At 29.6% G+C, this 16,200-nt stretch overlaps 1 protein-coding gene across 8 annotated transcripts in view; it reads right to left on the bottom strand.

The window, feature by feature from the left end:
* The window catches only part of LOC107457440 (protein SSUH2 homolog), a 50,329-nt gene that overhangs the window by 2,055 nt on the left and 32,074 nt on the right, over positions 1-16,200 (bottom strand). For all 8 annotated transcript variants that reach the window (XM_071185525.2, XM_043040244.3, XM_087164503.1 and 5 more), the window contains 6 exons: positions 13,524-13,596; positions 12,493-12,622; positions 11,291-11,351; positions 10,022-10,209; positions 8,342-8,445; positions 4,566-4,658 (listed from right to left, as the gene is read on the bottom strand). In XM_071185525.2, the coding sequence (XP_071041626.2) occupies positions 4,566-4,658; positions 8,342-8,445; positions 10,022-10,209; positions 11,291-11,351; positions 12,493-12,622; positions 13,524-13,596 (649 nt within the window). The remainder of the gene's footprint in view (positions 1-4,565; positions 4,659-8,341; positions 8,446-10,021; positions 10,210-11,290; positions 11,352-12,492; positions 12,623-13,523; positions 13,597-16,200) is intronic.

The raw sequence follows: 16,200 nt of genomic DNA, 5'->3' as shown, positions 1-16,200 counted from the left end.
GGAAGGTAGCTTTTCTTCACTGTAGGGCTAATACAATAGACAAGAGAAAAATATTCCCTTTCTCTAGCCGACCCGAGTCAAAACCTGTCTTAAACACCCCACCACCCTACTTAGTAACACCTCATTACCATAGTCATCACCACAGGTCCAGGTTAATAGCTAGGGGAGGTTTTACTTTAGACAAACTGTACAAGCATTCTCACATATATTGTCTACTATCAGACAAAAAAAAATTATCTTTTTTTAAAAATTAATCTAAGAAAACTTAACTTAGCAATAAGCACTTGTTATCAATTTAGTGAATCAGTTTAGGCATAGAGCCACATAACGAAAAAATCTGATTGCAAGAAAAAAGTATCTGGTTATTTCATTTTCTGAAAAAACACAGTATTTTTAAATCTTTTGATCTACAGGATGTCTCAGGATTATTGGGACAGACTTTAAGGAGAGGTAGAGAGCATCATGACCTACTGAACATTGATCACCCACCAAGTGCTTCCAACTTCTCTCAAAATACCAATCAAGAAATGATCGATCCACCATCACTTGCTGAAGTTGTGGAAGCAATAAAAAAGTTAAAAAACCATAAGGCCCCTGGCCCAGATACCATTCCACCAGAATTACTAAAAAATGCTGGAGAAGATGCAATTAAAGACATCCACCACATTATGCTATCAGTGTGGGAGACTGAAATACTTCCCCAAGAGTGGAAGCTCAGCACTGTCTGTCCCATTCATAAAAAAGGAGATGTCCTCGACTGCTCTAACTATAGAGGTATTAGCCTCCTTTGTACTACCTATAAGATCTTCTCTAGTATTCTCTTCACCAGACTATCTTTATATGCCGAAAACATCATAGGGGATTACCAGTGTGGATTTCGCAGGGATCGTTCCACAATTGAACAAATATATAACCTCCGGCATATTCTTGAAAAGACTAAGGAATTCCAAATCAATACACATCACCTTTTCATTGATTTCAAAACAGCGTATGATAGCATTAATAGAGAACTGCTCATCGACGCTCTGAGACATTTTAACATTCCTGAAAAACTTGTGAAACTAATATCCCTTACATTAAATGACACCAAATTGAAAGTCAAAATACAGGGAAACTTATCTGAACCTGTTGAAATAAAAAATGGCATAAGACAGGGCGACGCATTAGCATGCCTTCTTTTCAATCTTGCTCTTGAGAAAGTAGTCAGAGATTCAGGAATTAACACTAGAGGAACTATTTTCTCAAAATCTGTTCAAATTATGGCCTATGCTGATGATATTGATATCATAGCAAGAACCCCTAAAGACCTAAAGCAGGCATTCCTGGACTTGGAAAGAGAGGCCAAAAAAATGCACCTCTCAATTAATCAGAGTAAGACAAAGTATATGCAATGTATCAACTATACCGATACCTCCACGCACATCGAGATTGGAGAGTATAAATTTGAAAAGGTGAGCTCTTTCACCTACCTTGGCTCTGAAATCAACTCCGAAAACTCAATTTCCACAGAAGTAAGGAAGAGAGTAACTGCAGCCAACAAGTGCTTTTATGGCATAAGAAAATTCCTTAAATCTGACAACATTAAAAGAGACACCAAGTTGCTAATATATAAAAGCCTAATAAGATCAGTTCTCACTTACGCATCTGAAACCTGGACCTTGTCCCAAGCTGATGAGAGGACCATCGCTGCTTTCGAGAGGAAGATACTCCGGTCCATTTTTGGTGGTGTGTGTGACAAGGGAGTGTGGAGAAGGAGAACTAACTCTGAACTCTACAGGATATTCAGAGAACCGGACATTCTGATGTACCATAAGATTCAGCGCATGAAATGGGCCGGACACATTGTAAGAATGAATGATGACAGAACAACTAAAAGAATCTTTTTGGCAAGGCCAACTGGAGCTAGAAAGAGAGGCAGACCCCGACTGAGATGGGCGGATTGCCTCCAAAGGGACTTTGCCACAATCAAGGTCAGAGACTGGAAAGCCGTGGCATGCAGAAGAAAGGACTGGTGCAGTCTTCTTGAGAAAGCCAGGGTCCACCGAGGACTGTCGAGCTACTGATGATGATGATGAGAGAGCATCAAAAGAGTTAGGAATTGTATAGCAACCCATGGTCGGAAACAACATAGGACAGTTGTATGACAGGTACCACAAACAAAGAGACACGAGACTGAGATCGTCTAAAATATTTATTGATCAAGGATGTGCTAATGATGTGCCATGCTAATCATGTGCTGTGGTAGATGATAAGTGAAAATTTCATGAAATGTGTTGAGAGTTTCCTCTAGTATTGTTAACGATGCATGCATTACACTGTCAGGTCATGGATTGGCAGATTCCCTCAAATACGCCTGAATTTTATTGGTTAACCGCAAAGCATGGACGATTCTTACCTCCAGAACCATTTCGGAATCCTCAGGTGTTACGCACACAGCACTTTCTAGTGCATTCCAAAGAAATCCATGCTGTTTAAATCAGGAGAACATGATGGCCAGAGAACCGGTACACCACACCCAAATCATCTTGTGAACAACATTAGCTAGCAGAAAAGGACGAAGTTTCCGACCATAAGTTGATATGCAAAACTGAATCCTTGCAATGTCCCCTATCTCCCCTTGAAATTTGTCCCAAATATCTTGGGACACCCTGTATATTTATTAAGCAATAATTATTCAGTAAAGTAAAGTTTTATGTAACCCATTTATACATCAATCATATTTAATCCATTGTAATGATAAAGTGCTTTGTTAAAAAGGCACATGGTTTCTAGCATTGTTAGCGGATATGTTAGCAATTTTGGAAGCTATGTGCCCCCCTATAGCTATATAGGGTGGTCATAAGTTAATTAGTCAGTTACATAATAACATAAAGCCTTGATCAAATACTGTCTAATCGATTAAGAGTCTTCTATTTAGGCAGTTTTTAAAAATGCAGTTTGACAATAAGATTCAATTGTGCAATATTTTGTTCATTTAATGAAAATCTCATATTGAAAGTATTCAATCAAAATCTATGAGTTTACTCAAAAACTACAAAATTCATACTTCTGTTTTCACTCTAAGACAAAAATAATTTCTTTTATAAATGAGCTTTCTGGACAAATGCTTGGAAAGTAAAAATTTTAAAATCTAAGGCATTTCTTACATTTCAATTATATATTTTTATCAGGGTTGGCAAGATTTTGCCGCAGGTGGAAAAAACCATGGTAAATACCGGTAAAAACCGTCCTGGCAAAAACAGGTTTTTGCCAAGCAAATTGGCAAAAAGTGGCAAAAACCTATATTTTCCAAGATGAGAGGACAAAAACACATTTTTGATACAAAATTATTCCTAAAATTGAAATATATACTATAAATATAAATAATTACAAAAAAATTAACAAAATTATAATTCCATAATTAAATTATAATGTAATAATATATCATTTTAGTAGTTTAAAACATTATTGATTGGAAAATTTGTGATTATTCTCTTTTTTCCAGTGAAATAAACTTATTTTAAATTAATATAACTATAATTTAAAGCATTATCTATCAACATGTGTAGTTAATTATTGTACAAATAATAATTTTTTATCATAAATAATAATATTATACAAATAATATTTATTTGTAAAAAAACATTTACTTTTAAGGATTCTAAAATAAAAAGAGGTCAAAAACTTTCAATCTTTTAAAAATTATTACCCTTATAAAAATTATTAATATGGTAAAAATAATTTTTTCATGTAATGTATCAAAATTATTATTCATTATGATTGATTTAAATATGTTTCAAGTATTTTGTAATAATATTTAATCAGCAGTTCAGATAATTTGGTTTTTGCCGGTTTTTACCAGTTTTTGCCGGTTTTTACCAGGTTTTTGCCACTGTCCTGGCAAAAAACCCTTTTTGCCGGCAAAAACTCCAACCCTGATTTTTATATATTTGAAAAACTTGAAAAAGTTCAATTTTGCAAAGACTTAGAAAATCATTGATATTATGTGAATTATTATTTGATATAAAAAATCCAGTCACTTATAGATTCATGCTAATTGCTTGCTACTGTTTCTTTTAATTAAACTATGTTGTCCATGTCCCGTTAATCATTGCAACTTCACGAGTTAGTTTGCTGCAAAATTCATGTTTGTAATTTCATCTCTATATTATTCATCTTGATGATTGCACAGTTCTGCATGTATATTGAATTCTTGTTCACCAATTCTGATCTTCAATAAATAAAACAGCTTCATCATGACTCAGCATTGGCATAATTTATTATAATGTACATGAACTTTACGTTCTTGATAAAGGGAAGAGTTAGTCCTGCTTTAAAATGTGTTTAAAAGAGAAAGATATAAAGTTTATTCTGTTCATACTAAAAACAATTTTTGTTTATGAGAACTAATTATGGAATTTTTAAAGGCAAGTTCACATACTTTCATAGTCTGTGTCAAAAAGTTCTTATTAATACTATGTAAATCATGTTAGTTCTTGTTCACAATACAACTATTAACATTAAAATGACTACCAAAATTATTGTACTATCTATATATAAAAAAGTATAAACAAAATAATACAAACCACTTTATGGTGACACGAAGATAACATTTGATTTGTCCTGTTCCAGAACATGTTTTGCACATTGCCATCCCTTCTCCAGAACACTTCCAGCACCTTAAAACAATTTAAAATATAATTAATTTGTAAAAAAAAATAATAAATCTTAAAAATGTTTAATAAATACAAAGGCTATCAAGATAGAATTTTAAGCCAGTTAAAAATCAGTATTTATAAAATGCTCAGAATTTTTATAAAAAATTCTGAACATTTCAGAAATATGTATAAAAAATACAATCAATTATCTTTTTTATTTCCGCCATTTGAATACGCTTGAGAATTTCCAAATCTATGTTTAACATTTTTTTAAAAAAATATTTTGATTTTATGTTTTAATGTTCGTGTACTTTCTATATTTCATAGGTGATTAGATAGATAAATATAATGAATAATATGATATAACATGAAATAATGGGAACATGACTCAATTAATTCCATTAAATAAACAGTACTTTTTTGTTAGCAGAACTTGAGAATTGGATTTCCAAAACTATGTTTAACATGTTTTTTCTTAAATATTTTGATTTTATGCTTCCATGTTTGTGTACTTTCTATATCCCATAGGTGATTAGATAGATAGATATAATGAATAATATGATATTGCATGAAATAATTGGAACATGACTCAATTAATTCCATTAAATAAACAGTACTTTTTTGTTAGCAGAACTTGAGAATTGGATTTCCAAAACTATGTTTAACATGTTTTTTCTTAAATATTTTGATTTTATGCTTCCATGTTTGTGTACTTTCTATATCCCATAGGTGATTAGATAGATAGATATAATGAATAATATGATATTGCATGAAATAATTGGAACATGACTCAATTAATTCCATTAAATAAACAGTACTTTTTTGTTAGCAAAACTTGAGAATTGGATTTCCAAAACTATGTTTAACATGTTTTTTCTTAAATATTTTGATTTTATGCTTCCATGTTTGTGTACTTTCTATATCCCATAGGTGATTAGATAGATAGATATAATGAATAATATGATATTGCATGAAATAATTGGAACATGACTCAATTAATTCCATTAAATAAACAGTACTTTTTTGTTAGCAGGGTACAAATAATTTCAACTTGTTTTTAAACAATAGCTGTAATAAATAAATAAAATAATAAAAAAAGAGTTGAAATTACTGTTCCCTGAATGGAAAAGTATCAGATAATTTTCAACTGATTATTAATTAACAATGGATTAAAAAGTTAATTTTGTATCATTAAAAATACATTTGAACTTTTTCGTAAAACTTGAATTAGCTGACAGCCATTTTAAGTTTCACTACCCTGTTAACATCTCAGAATAGAGAAACTTCACTTTTAAAAACATATTTAGACAAAGTATGCAATAGACCAAAGATGCATCTCATTTATCATTGTAATTTCATGAGTTTCTGTTAATTCATGTCTGTAATTTCATCTCGACAATGTTCATCATAATGATTGCAAAGTTTTACATTTATATTGAATTTCTATTTAATTTATAAAAGTAAAAACAAACATTTAACACAATTATAGTAAACAATTTAATAATATAATTAATCTATAATAAAAATATATAAAAATCTAAATTTAGTTTACAAATATAAAGGTTATAAGCAATGATAGAATTTAGCCAATTAAGAATCAATATTGATAAAATTTCCAGAATTTTTTCAGGAACTATATATAAAAAATACATATGTTGTAGTATTGAATCAATTATCTATTTTATCTCCATAAATTCAATACATTTTCTAAGTCTATGTTTAACTTCTTTTTTCTTTTCTTTTTTTAAATATTTTGATTTTAAGCTTCAACATTTGTGCACTACCTAAATCCCATAGATAATTATGAGATAGATAAATATAATGAATAATATGATAAAATATGAAACAATGAGAATATAACTCAATTATTTCCATTAAATTATCAGTAATTTTTGGTTACCCAGATGCAAATAAATTCAACTATTTTCTTTAGTTTCCTTTTTAAAAAAAAACAATGACCGTAACCCAAAAAAGTTTTTTAAAAAAATTATAATAAAATAAATAATTAATAGAGTGCTAAAGGAACCAAATCATTTCTAAGAAATTTTCTTCACAGTTATAAGTTGATAATAAATCAACCTAACAATAAATAAGAAATACGAGAAAAATAGTATTTTTTTTTTGTCCACTTAGCACAGACTATGCAAATATCTTAATATGTCTTAACTGTTTGCTTTGTAAATATATTAATATGCTTATATTAGTGGTACATAAGAATAGTATTTGAAATTTGTTTCATTTTCGTTTGCATATTTAATGTAAAATATTAAGTACATTCATACATAAATTGTAACAAAATATTATGTTTCTTTAATAAAATGAAAAAAGAGAGATAACTTTTAGAGATAAAAGAGAGATAACTTTATTTCAATTCGAAAAAATAAAACGTTCTAATTATTAGATAAATACATAATTCAAATAATAAATATAACATTCAAAGTATTTAAATCCCAATAAAATGTCATATTTTGGATTTTTTATTTATAATTGAAATTCTCGAAAAATCAAATTTCAGAAATTTTTAAAATGTTAAGATCATGTGAGTTCTATGTATACACAGTAATATAATACAAATAGGTTATAATATTACTTTGCAACATCAAAAATCATTTCGTACACTTTTAAAAATTATTTATTTATTTATTTTATTTTCGTTAGCATAGCATACAACGGATTTTTAATTTTTTATTTTATGGATGCTTCATATTGTAAGTTTTAATATTAAATGCGAGGGGAATTTTTTTAACAGATAGAAATGGGGTGCGATTTTCAGCAACAGCTTAAAGCCCATGCAGCTTCAGGTGAATAAGCACCAACTTGTCAGGGAAGTAAAAGCGGCCTGTACACAATGCTGACCACATTGCCTCAAACTGGCTGTTTGGTCACGAAATTCTGGAAACTTAACCTCCATGACCATCTGGTCCACAAAGGGCTATAGCAGGAATGCTTTACTTTTATTTACTTTCAACAGAAGAATCTTAGTTCAAGAGTCCCTAGCAACAATTTTACATTGGCCTCAGTTGGGATCAGAATGAGCATGACCTATCAGAATGACCTATATGAGCATGCACAGAAGGACAGATATTGAGATGGCTAGATTTTTCAATATTGGTCCTATATATGGCCAATATTGGCCTATATGAGATCAATATATGGCCTTTATTGATTGAATAATGGATATAAAATATCAGATGAATCTGTCATCTCTATATAGGGCTGATATTGGTTGTGAAGTAGCTGTAAAATATCAGGTGAATCGAACAATTCTATATAGGGCCAATATCGGAAAATAATGTCCCTTTGAACAATTTTTGAGCCAAGATTTGTGAATATTGGTCCAATAACGGCCCAAGTTATTTTGTTGCTAGAGGTCAGTTGGAAAAAGTCACAAAAAAAATTTTTTTTTAAATGTATTTTTATTAATTTCAGAAATATTGTAAAAAATATTATGATTTCTATATTCAATTTAGCTACTTAGCATGAAAATATTATTTAAACACATAGCTTCAAGAAGTAGAGATCTTCTGTCTAAAAGTTGTTTAATAAATAAAAACAAAAAATACTTCAAATATAAAAGCTCCATAAATTAATTATATGCCATGGCCACTTGCCAACCAGAATTTGTTTTACTTTGCACCTAACACATTTTATATGTTTCACACAAAAAAAAAATTATGAAAAAAAGCACACAAAAAATAACTAACTTTCTTTGACCAGTGCCAGTACATTGCAAACAATCCTTTGTTTCGCTACCTGTTGTCAAAGTAATATGCCTGTAGCCAGCACCATGACAAGAAAAACAATATGCCTGCAATAAAATGGACATATTTTTAAAACTATTCAAAAAATAGTTTATTTGAAACATACGCTGTCAGATTAATATCAGTTGGTAAAATATTTAATACAGATTGCAACAAATCAGTCGATGCATTATTATGAGTTTCACTCAACAATGTAAATTAAATTACCAACTAAAAACTAAAGCAAATCTGTAATAAAGAATGTTTCTTATTAAAATAACATAGACATTTTTTTTATACAGACAAAAGCTTGACATAGACATTAACATGATAATTATTATAATTGACATGGATTTCAATTAATGATAATTAATGGAATTAACATGGTAATTCCATTAATTATTATAATTAATGGAATTAACATGATAACATTTAGATAAAAACACTCAGAACCTTTTCTAAACTAAATTTAAAATTGACTGTTTAAGTTTGTAGGAATACTGGAAATCCAATTCTTGCTATATAGCACAGGTAAAAAAAGGTAAACTATATGTTAAATAGGCATCAACTGCTAATATATCTAAACTTCTTTATTTTTGTGTAAAGTATCATATACAAAGATTAAACTGATTGGAAATATTCACTTTATTTAAAATAGAGCTCTTCATAGCAAGCCACACCTTTCCTAATTTAAAAAAGAAATCCTCTTAGCAGATAAAAATATTTTTAGCCATCCCAATATTACAAATTTTGGAATTCTTCTTAACTTCAGGTATGAACTTAAAATAACATGGAATTTAAAATGCTTTGTAACAAAAAAGTGTAGAAATAAATTAGGATAAAGATGAAATTTATTACCAGATAAATATTTTTTCCTTAATAATGCAACTATTTTAAACATATCAAACAATTTTAATTTTTTTAAACAGTTTTTGTTTTTTTTTTAGTTCACAGTTCCAGTAATTTACATTTAACAGTTTCTGTACTCTAGATTTTAATTCTTCTAGAATGAGGGATTTAAGGTACTATTACCAGAAAACAAATAAAAGGACATTTTTTTTTCAATATCAGACTGATTCTCTAATGACAGTTTACAAAATAAATCTTACAGATCCTTTATCTAGTAACAAAATTACTTTAAGAACAGAAGTCACTTTCAGTTTCTTAAACAGTTTTTGTTTTTCTTTAGTTCCAGCAATGTTTTATATATTTTATATCTGTCGTTGAACAGCCAACCCATTTTTGGGTTTACAACTACTAATGTTCAACTGTGTAGCCTAGTAATTTTTAACCAATCCAGAAGACAAGGTAGCTCCCAGATCAGTACCACCAGAGTTATGATTTGTTATAAGAACATGGAGGACTTCGCGACTCGACAGATTCAACGTGCATCAATCACCATTTATTGCACAGGGAGTCTTCAGCCTGTGGGGATCGAACCCACAACCTCTTTACATGGGCCCAGTGTCCTACTAACCAGGCTATTCCGGCCCAGATCTAACAATTTATGGTGTAGCAGTTTCTAAACTGAGGATTTCAGGTCTTCTGGATTACAGGTTTTAAGGTACAATAAAAAAAACTTATATAAAAGGCCATTTTTTTCAGTCTTAATTCTCTTATGACAAACACAGAAAAAAAACTTACAGATCCTTTTCCAGAACAAGTGGAACATCTCTTCCGTCCAACGCCTCCACAAACATGGCATGTTTTTAAAGATGCAGTATGAGGAACTTCTAATTGAGTAGAATGGTTTTTGAAATAAGTTGGTGGAAACGCTAATATTTCCCAAGGCCCTGGAACAGATCCTGAATTACTTCCAGCAATTGTTCCACCTAAAAAGAGAGAGTGTTTAGAAAAAATAATTTTCATTGCTTCTTCAAAAAACATTAAGTAAAATTTTCATAAGTATTTTTTAATTTTTTTTTTTTAAATATGTGATATTTATTTGTGTTATACATCAGCTACTTGAACAAAATATAATTGTTTAATATTAAGCTAATTTAATTGTAGGTCGATGATGAATTAAAATATGAACAAATAACAATTAACTAATACATTAAATTCCTGATCTCAATAGATCAGGACTCAAATTCAATGGTGTACTGTCGGTCAAGGACTATTAAAATTTGACTCTGCCTACGATTAAATAACTATTATCAATGGTTATCAAGGTCAGCAATTAATGAAAAGGGATGATTTACTGTTTTGGTTTTTTGATTTTGGTCTGAGTTTTTATCACAAAAAAAAAACATATTTCATTATTATTTTGAACCTCACCCATTCTTCATATTGTACTTTTTCCATTTAAATTAATTTTATTAATTTTTTTTTAATCTAATAAAAACATGTAAATGGACCAGTAAAAATTTCCACAAACTAGTAATACTAGTTATTTTCAATTTAGAGCGGTTACTGCTTCCTTAACTTCTACCCTTGCATGTAATTAATATTTCGTTTGTCTGCTCCTTATAAAATAATTTAAATATTCTTTCACTCATGAAATTTGAAAAAAAGTATAAAATTTTACTTATAGGTGTGTGACTTAAATCTGCTTTAATTCAACTTCTTAATTAAAGCTTCGATGATTTTTTAAAAAAAAAACCAGATAAAACTAATTACGATAAGTGTCGGTTAATGTATACAACAACCAAAACAAAATATGTAGTAATAAAAAAAACAGTATTAAAGCTAATAATTTTAACTTTAAAAGTAATTATTCCATTCTTTATATAAAAAATATGCCTAAATAAGTGTATTGAGAAAGAAAAAGAAATTAAAAATAAATAATCACAAATGATTACATGAAGAGTTAGTAAATGAAATAAAATCTTATTTTATTTAACACACAACAGTGCTTTAAATTTTTAGGTACAGACATCATTATCATGAATGCAATTTATTGACTTTTCTTACCCGTATATGGTTCAAAAGCCCAACATGTTGTCCTGATTTCAGTAAATGTTTCTAATGTATACTGAAAAAGTAAATACTTATGAATTTATAAATACATGAGATAAACCGTGACATCATAACAAAAAAAAGGAATTAAATACAGTTTTAAATTTATTAATAAAAGAACGTGCTTAAGCAAAATGATATTTAATATAAGGATGGATGGTAAAAAAAATTTCATAGAAAAAAATTTTATTATAATTCTGTGAAGTTTTTTTTAAAATTTAATTACAAGCAATGCAAAAAAAACTAAGGCAAATATTTAAATTGCAAAATTACCCAATAATAATGACTTGTAAGAAAAGTTGCAAAATTATTAAATGAATACACCTTACAATTAAAAACATCAAAAAATTATATAACTATAAATACTGGGATTTTTATTTTACCTCTTAAAATACTTACATCAAATTAAATACAGGATAGGACCTAGTTATTTTTCTGAAAAATTTAGCTGTATCTCTAATTTAGTCCAAAAAAAAAACACAGCATGAAAATTTTTGAGCAAATTTTCTTATATGGCAAATCAAAAGTAAAAGGAATAACTCCTCCAGATCTCAAACAATTTTGATCTTATATTTCATGTAAAACATAAATAAAAACAATTCATAATTGGCACACACAAACAGTGTTGTCGTGAGAAGATTTTAGGGGCATATTAGTAATTATTTAGGTGATTTTAAATTTTAGAATTACTTTTTAAATAAATACCTTTTTTTCTAAAAAAAAAATGCACCTTTAAAGGTTTGTTGTCTCATAATTTTTAGTTTAAATTGCAGAAAAAAGCTTTCACGTTCATCAATTAAACATATTTTTAATTTAATTTTTTTTTAATAAAAATGCAGTGCCTTTAATTATTTTTAACAAACCACAATTTTGTTTTCTTATTTTGATAATGAGTGAGTATTACTTTTTGAAATACACACATAAAATACTATAAGAGGGTAATTTAAAAATTGTTGCGGATCAAATTCAGTTTTTACATAATATTACACATTCAATAAATTTTTACAGTGTTAAGTGAGTGTCCTTTTAAAACTCTAAATGCCCTTTCCTGTGAGGAGGCATCCTGTCCTTTTTTATTCCTAGGAAGAACCCTAAAGTACTTAATTTGCTAAATTATTTTTGCAATTAATGTTTTAAAGAGTAAGAACTAATCTTACGTGAAATGCAATGGAATGCTTAATGTCAGTGATGCACATGTCTCTAACAGGCCTTTGGCTATAACAACAATGGGATGATATGTCTTTCCGTAAGGCATCTCTCACTTCCTTTTCAGAAAAATGTGGTATGCTACAAAAAGTTTAAAAAAATCAATATAGAAGTAACACATTATATATTAAAGAGATAAAATAGCATCAGGGTTCAATCGCAATTTTAAAAAATAATTTAATGTGCTTAGTATTATTTAAATGTAATATTATAAAAATATTTAATTTTTTGATTTTACGATGGTTTAACTTATTATTATTAAACTAATCTCTAAATAAATTTTTTTTATTCAAGCTCAATACTCTAAGATCCAATTTATTAGTTAAATATCAAATGAAGAATACATAATTTAGATCAGGAAACATTAAGAACAATAAATTATCTTAGAATTATTTTTGGCAGAAAAAGTTTTTTTTCTTCTCATTTATATACCCAAACTAAATATCAATAAATTTTAAAAGCACTTTATAACAAATAATCTTACATAAAGTTAGTTTAAAGTTTTAATTTCAAAACTCCACGCCATTTTTAATCTCATTAAATCTCTTTATTTTTATTAGTTTACATTGAACATTAAATAATAATCATCATCCCATCTCATCATTTCTCTAGAAAAAACTTTTAATATCAGTAAAATCAGACTTTTTAAAAAAAAAACAATCAAAGGAATATTTTACGAATTATACTGTATAAAAATATTTGTAACTTAAATCCATATTTTTATTTTATTTCTCACAAATGAATCAAGTGATTTTTTCTTAAAAAAAGGATTTAAATCGGGATTTTAATCATGAAATAAATCATGTCAAGCCTGTGTAACATGTCAAATAATAATCATCATTGTAAACATGATTGTATATTTTTATTTTTGCGATCAAACTTTCTGAAAAATAAAAATGAATGAATGACTAAATATGAGAAATAACTAAAATTTAAAATCCGCATTTTGAATGAACAGGAAGTAAAAATGCAAATAAATTACTTTGGCAAAGGGCACCTCTGAAGTTCACTGTCAAGTTTCTGGGGATCAGGTTCTGCTGGAGGTGGTATAGTTACTATAACAAAAACACAAGATATTCAGATTAACATTAAAAAATATCAATAATAGGTTCAGTAACAGTTACTATCTGAGTATCTTAATAAAAGGCCATGAAGCTTTTTGAAATACAGTGGTGTAAGTAATTAAGAGAATTTGCTGACTTGGTCGATGATCTCTAGAACTACTGGACCGATTTTAATGAAATTTGATATGTATATACATTGATACAATACAAATAACAAAACAAATAACCATCCAACAATTGTAATACACACGCATGATCGTGCGGAACACTCGTTGGAGTCGGAATGTATGCAACAGCGGTTGCAAAATAAACGAAAATGGGTTAAGACAGTGTTTCCCAAAGTGTGGTACGCGTACCCCCAGGGGTACGGGAACAGTTCGGCGGGGGTATGTGTTCTTATGCAACATATCTTGCAACAAACGAAAATTTCACAAAATTTTATTTAAAACCAAAGCTAGCCATGAAAATTTACGATTACGTATTTTTCTATTGGCTATTTTTTGCTGAGTTAGCAGTTAATAATTAGGGGTATCAACAGCTAGTTGTGATTTTTAACTTTTGGGCAATTTTTTTACAGCAAAAAATACATTCATTTTGTATTAGTGGTACACAGCGTTACGACAAATTTAGAAAGGGTACACAAAAGTCATAAGTTTGGGAAGGGGTTAAGGGGTATGGTTCCATCTTACATATACAGCGTGATTTCATACTTGAAATAAGGCAGTTTATCATTTCATGTGGCAATTTCATACCTTCCAACTCCAACGAGTGTTAGGCATGATCATGCGTGTGTATATTACAATTTATGAATGGTTATTTGTTTTGTATTGTATCAATGTATGAAGATATCAAATTTCATTAAAATAGGTCCAGTAGACCAGAAGATAATCGACCAGGTCTGCAAATCCTCTTAATTTCTAACACCAGTCTAAATTTAATCCTTTTAATGACCATTCACTAATTCCTATAACTGAAAGCTTAAGATGTAAGTAGATTCACGTTGTGGTTTTTCTTGTATCTTCTTATTGTGTCATACATCCCCTTTCCCAAGTTTTTTTATTTATTCATTTATTTTATTCTTTTAAAATACAGTAGATTATTTTTCAAGTCATTCCTTTCATTTTGCTATGATTGGCAGGCAAACAAACTGAGCATGCATAAAATTATATTTTATTAACAAAATGGTTGTCGCTGCCCCTCCCCCTCTCCCGTACGATGAATGAGAAGTTATCACGTGGATTGGAAGAACGAAGCCTTTTAGTTTAAACAAACAAAAAGACACTTTGGATCAAAAATCCAAATCTTTTTACTTTTCAAATCGAATATTTTAAGAGCCGCCATTGTATTCTTAGAAATTCTTAAAACATCCGCAAAAATAGGTTATATCAGGACGTAAAGCTAAAAAGCAGAACAAATAAAGTCGAAACATTTTTATTGACTACGAGCCTTGTAGGGCAACAACAAATTCTACAAAACAAATACAAATGCGCTAGTAGATTCAATTACAAATTTGTATTTTTATGCATAAAACCCTAATAACTTTTAAATTATTAATCCAATTCTTTCGTTGTTGTTATTAATTTACGTCGCACTAGAGCTGCACACAGGGCTATTGCCGACGGTCTGGGAAACATCCCGGAGGATGATCCGAAGACATGCCATCACAATTTTTATCCTCTGCGGAGGGGATGGCACCCCCGCTTTGGTAGCCCGACGACCTGCACGCGAAGTCGAGCACTTTAACGAGCACAGTTTAACGAGAACCAATACCGCACACCCTCGGTCCCTACACAGACTGATCCAAGTGGTCACCCACCCGCACACTGACCGCAGCCAATGATGCTTGACTTCGGTGATCTGCTGGGAACCGTGCCTTAACGATCAGTCCACTGCGGGACCCCATTCTTTCGTACTTGGTTTCTTTCGATTCCACTTAAAAAATATACTAGCTACATAGACCTCACTTGTCTAGACAGTTACAAGATTGCAATATCAAAAGTGTGCACATGTTCAAATAAAGAATAGTATTTTACATGCATAAAAATCCTTTCAACTTATTAGTCCCATCGTCAAGTACTTGATCTCATTCATTTCAGAGTAAAGAAATACACAAAAGATGCTTACTTTGCTTAAATAGCAAATTAAGATGCTTAAATACTGATTGCACTTTCTATGCATGAAACCCTTACAACTTAATCCTATTGTGTCGTGATTGCTTTTTCTCGACTTAACGTAAAAATCTTCAAGTCAAAATCCACTTTTAGCCACTAGTCGAAATACACTATAAGTCGAAATAATATAAAAGTTTCTCCCTTTCATTTACTCATATCATAGGGTGCAGAAATTTTTCACCTTTTACTATGAGGAGAGAACTTAATGGCCGCAGGTCTGAGTTTGACGCATTATCATTAAAATCTCGAATTTTGCTGTACAATAAAAGTGAACTTTAAGGTTTTAGTAAATAATTTACACCGATTTTTATTTTAATCATTATGAGACATTGTAAAAACTATTTTTAATTATTTTTCGGAAATTAAAATACGGGACGGCATTGGCCTGTAATAGGCTGTTGTGTCTTGAAAGAAGAATTTAAAA

Source organism: Parasteatoda tepidariorum, chromosome 5 (assembly GCF_982258835.1).
Source record: "Parasteatoda tepidariorum strain Cologne lab strain chromosome 5, Ptep-v5.0, whole genome shotgun sequence".
Taxonomy (NCBI): domain Eukaryota; kingdom Metazoa; phylum Arthropoda; class Arachnida; order Araneae; family Theridiidae; genus Parasteatoda; species Parasteatoda tepidariorum.
The sequence above is the reverse complement of the archived record's forward strand: the minus strand, read 5'-3'. Positions and strand labels throughout refer to the sequence as shown.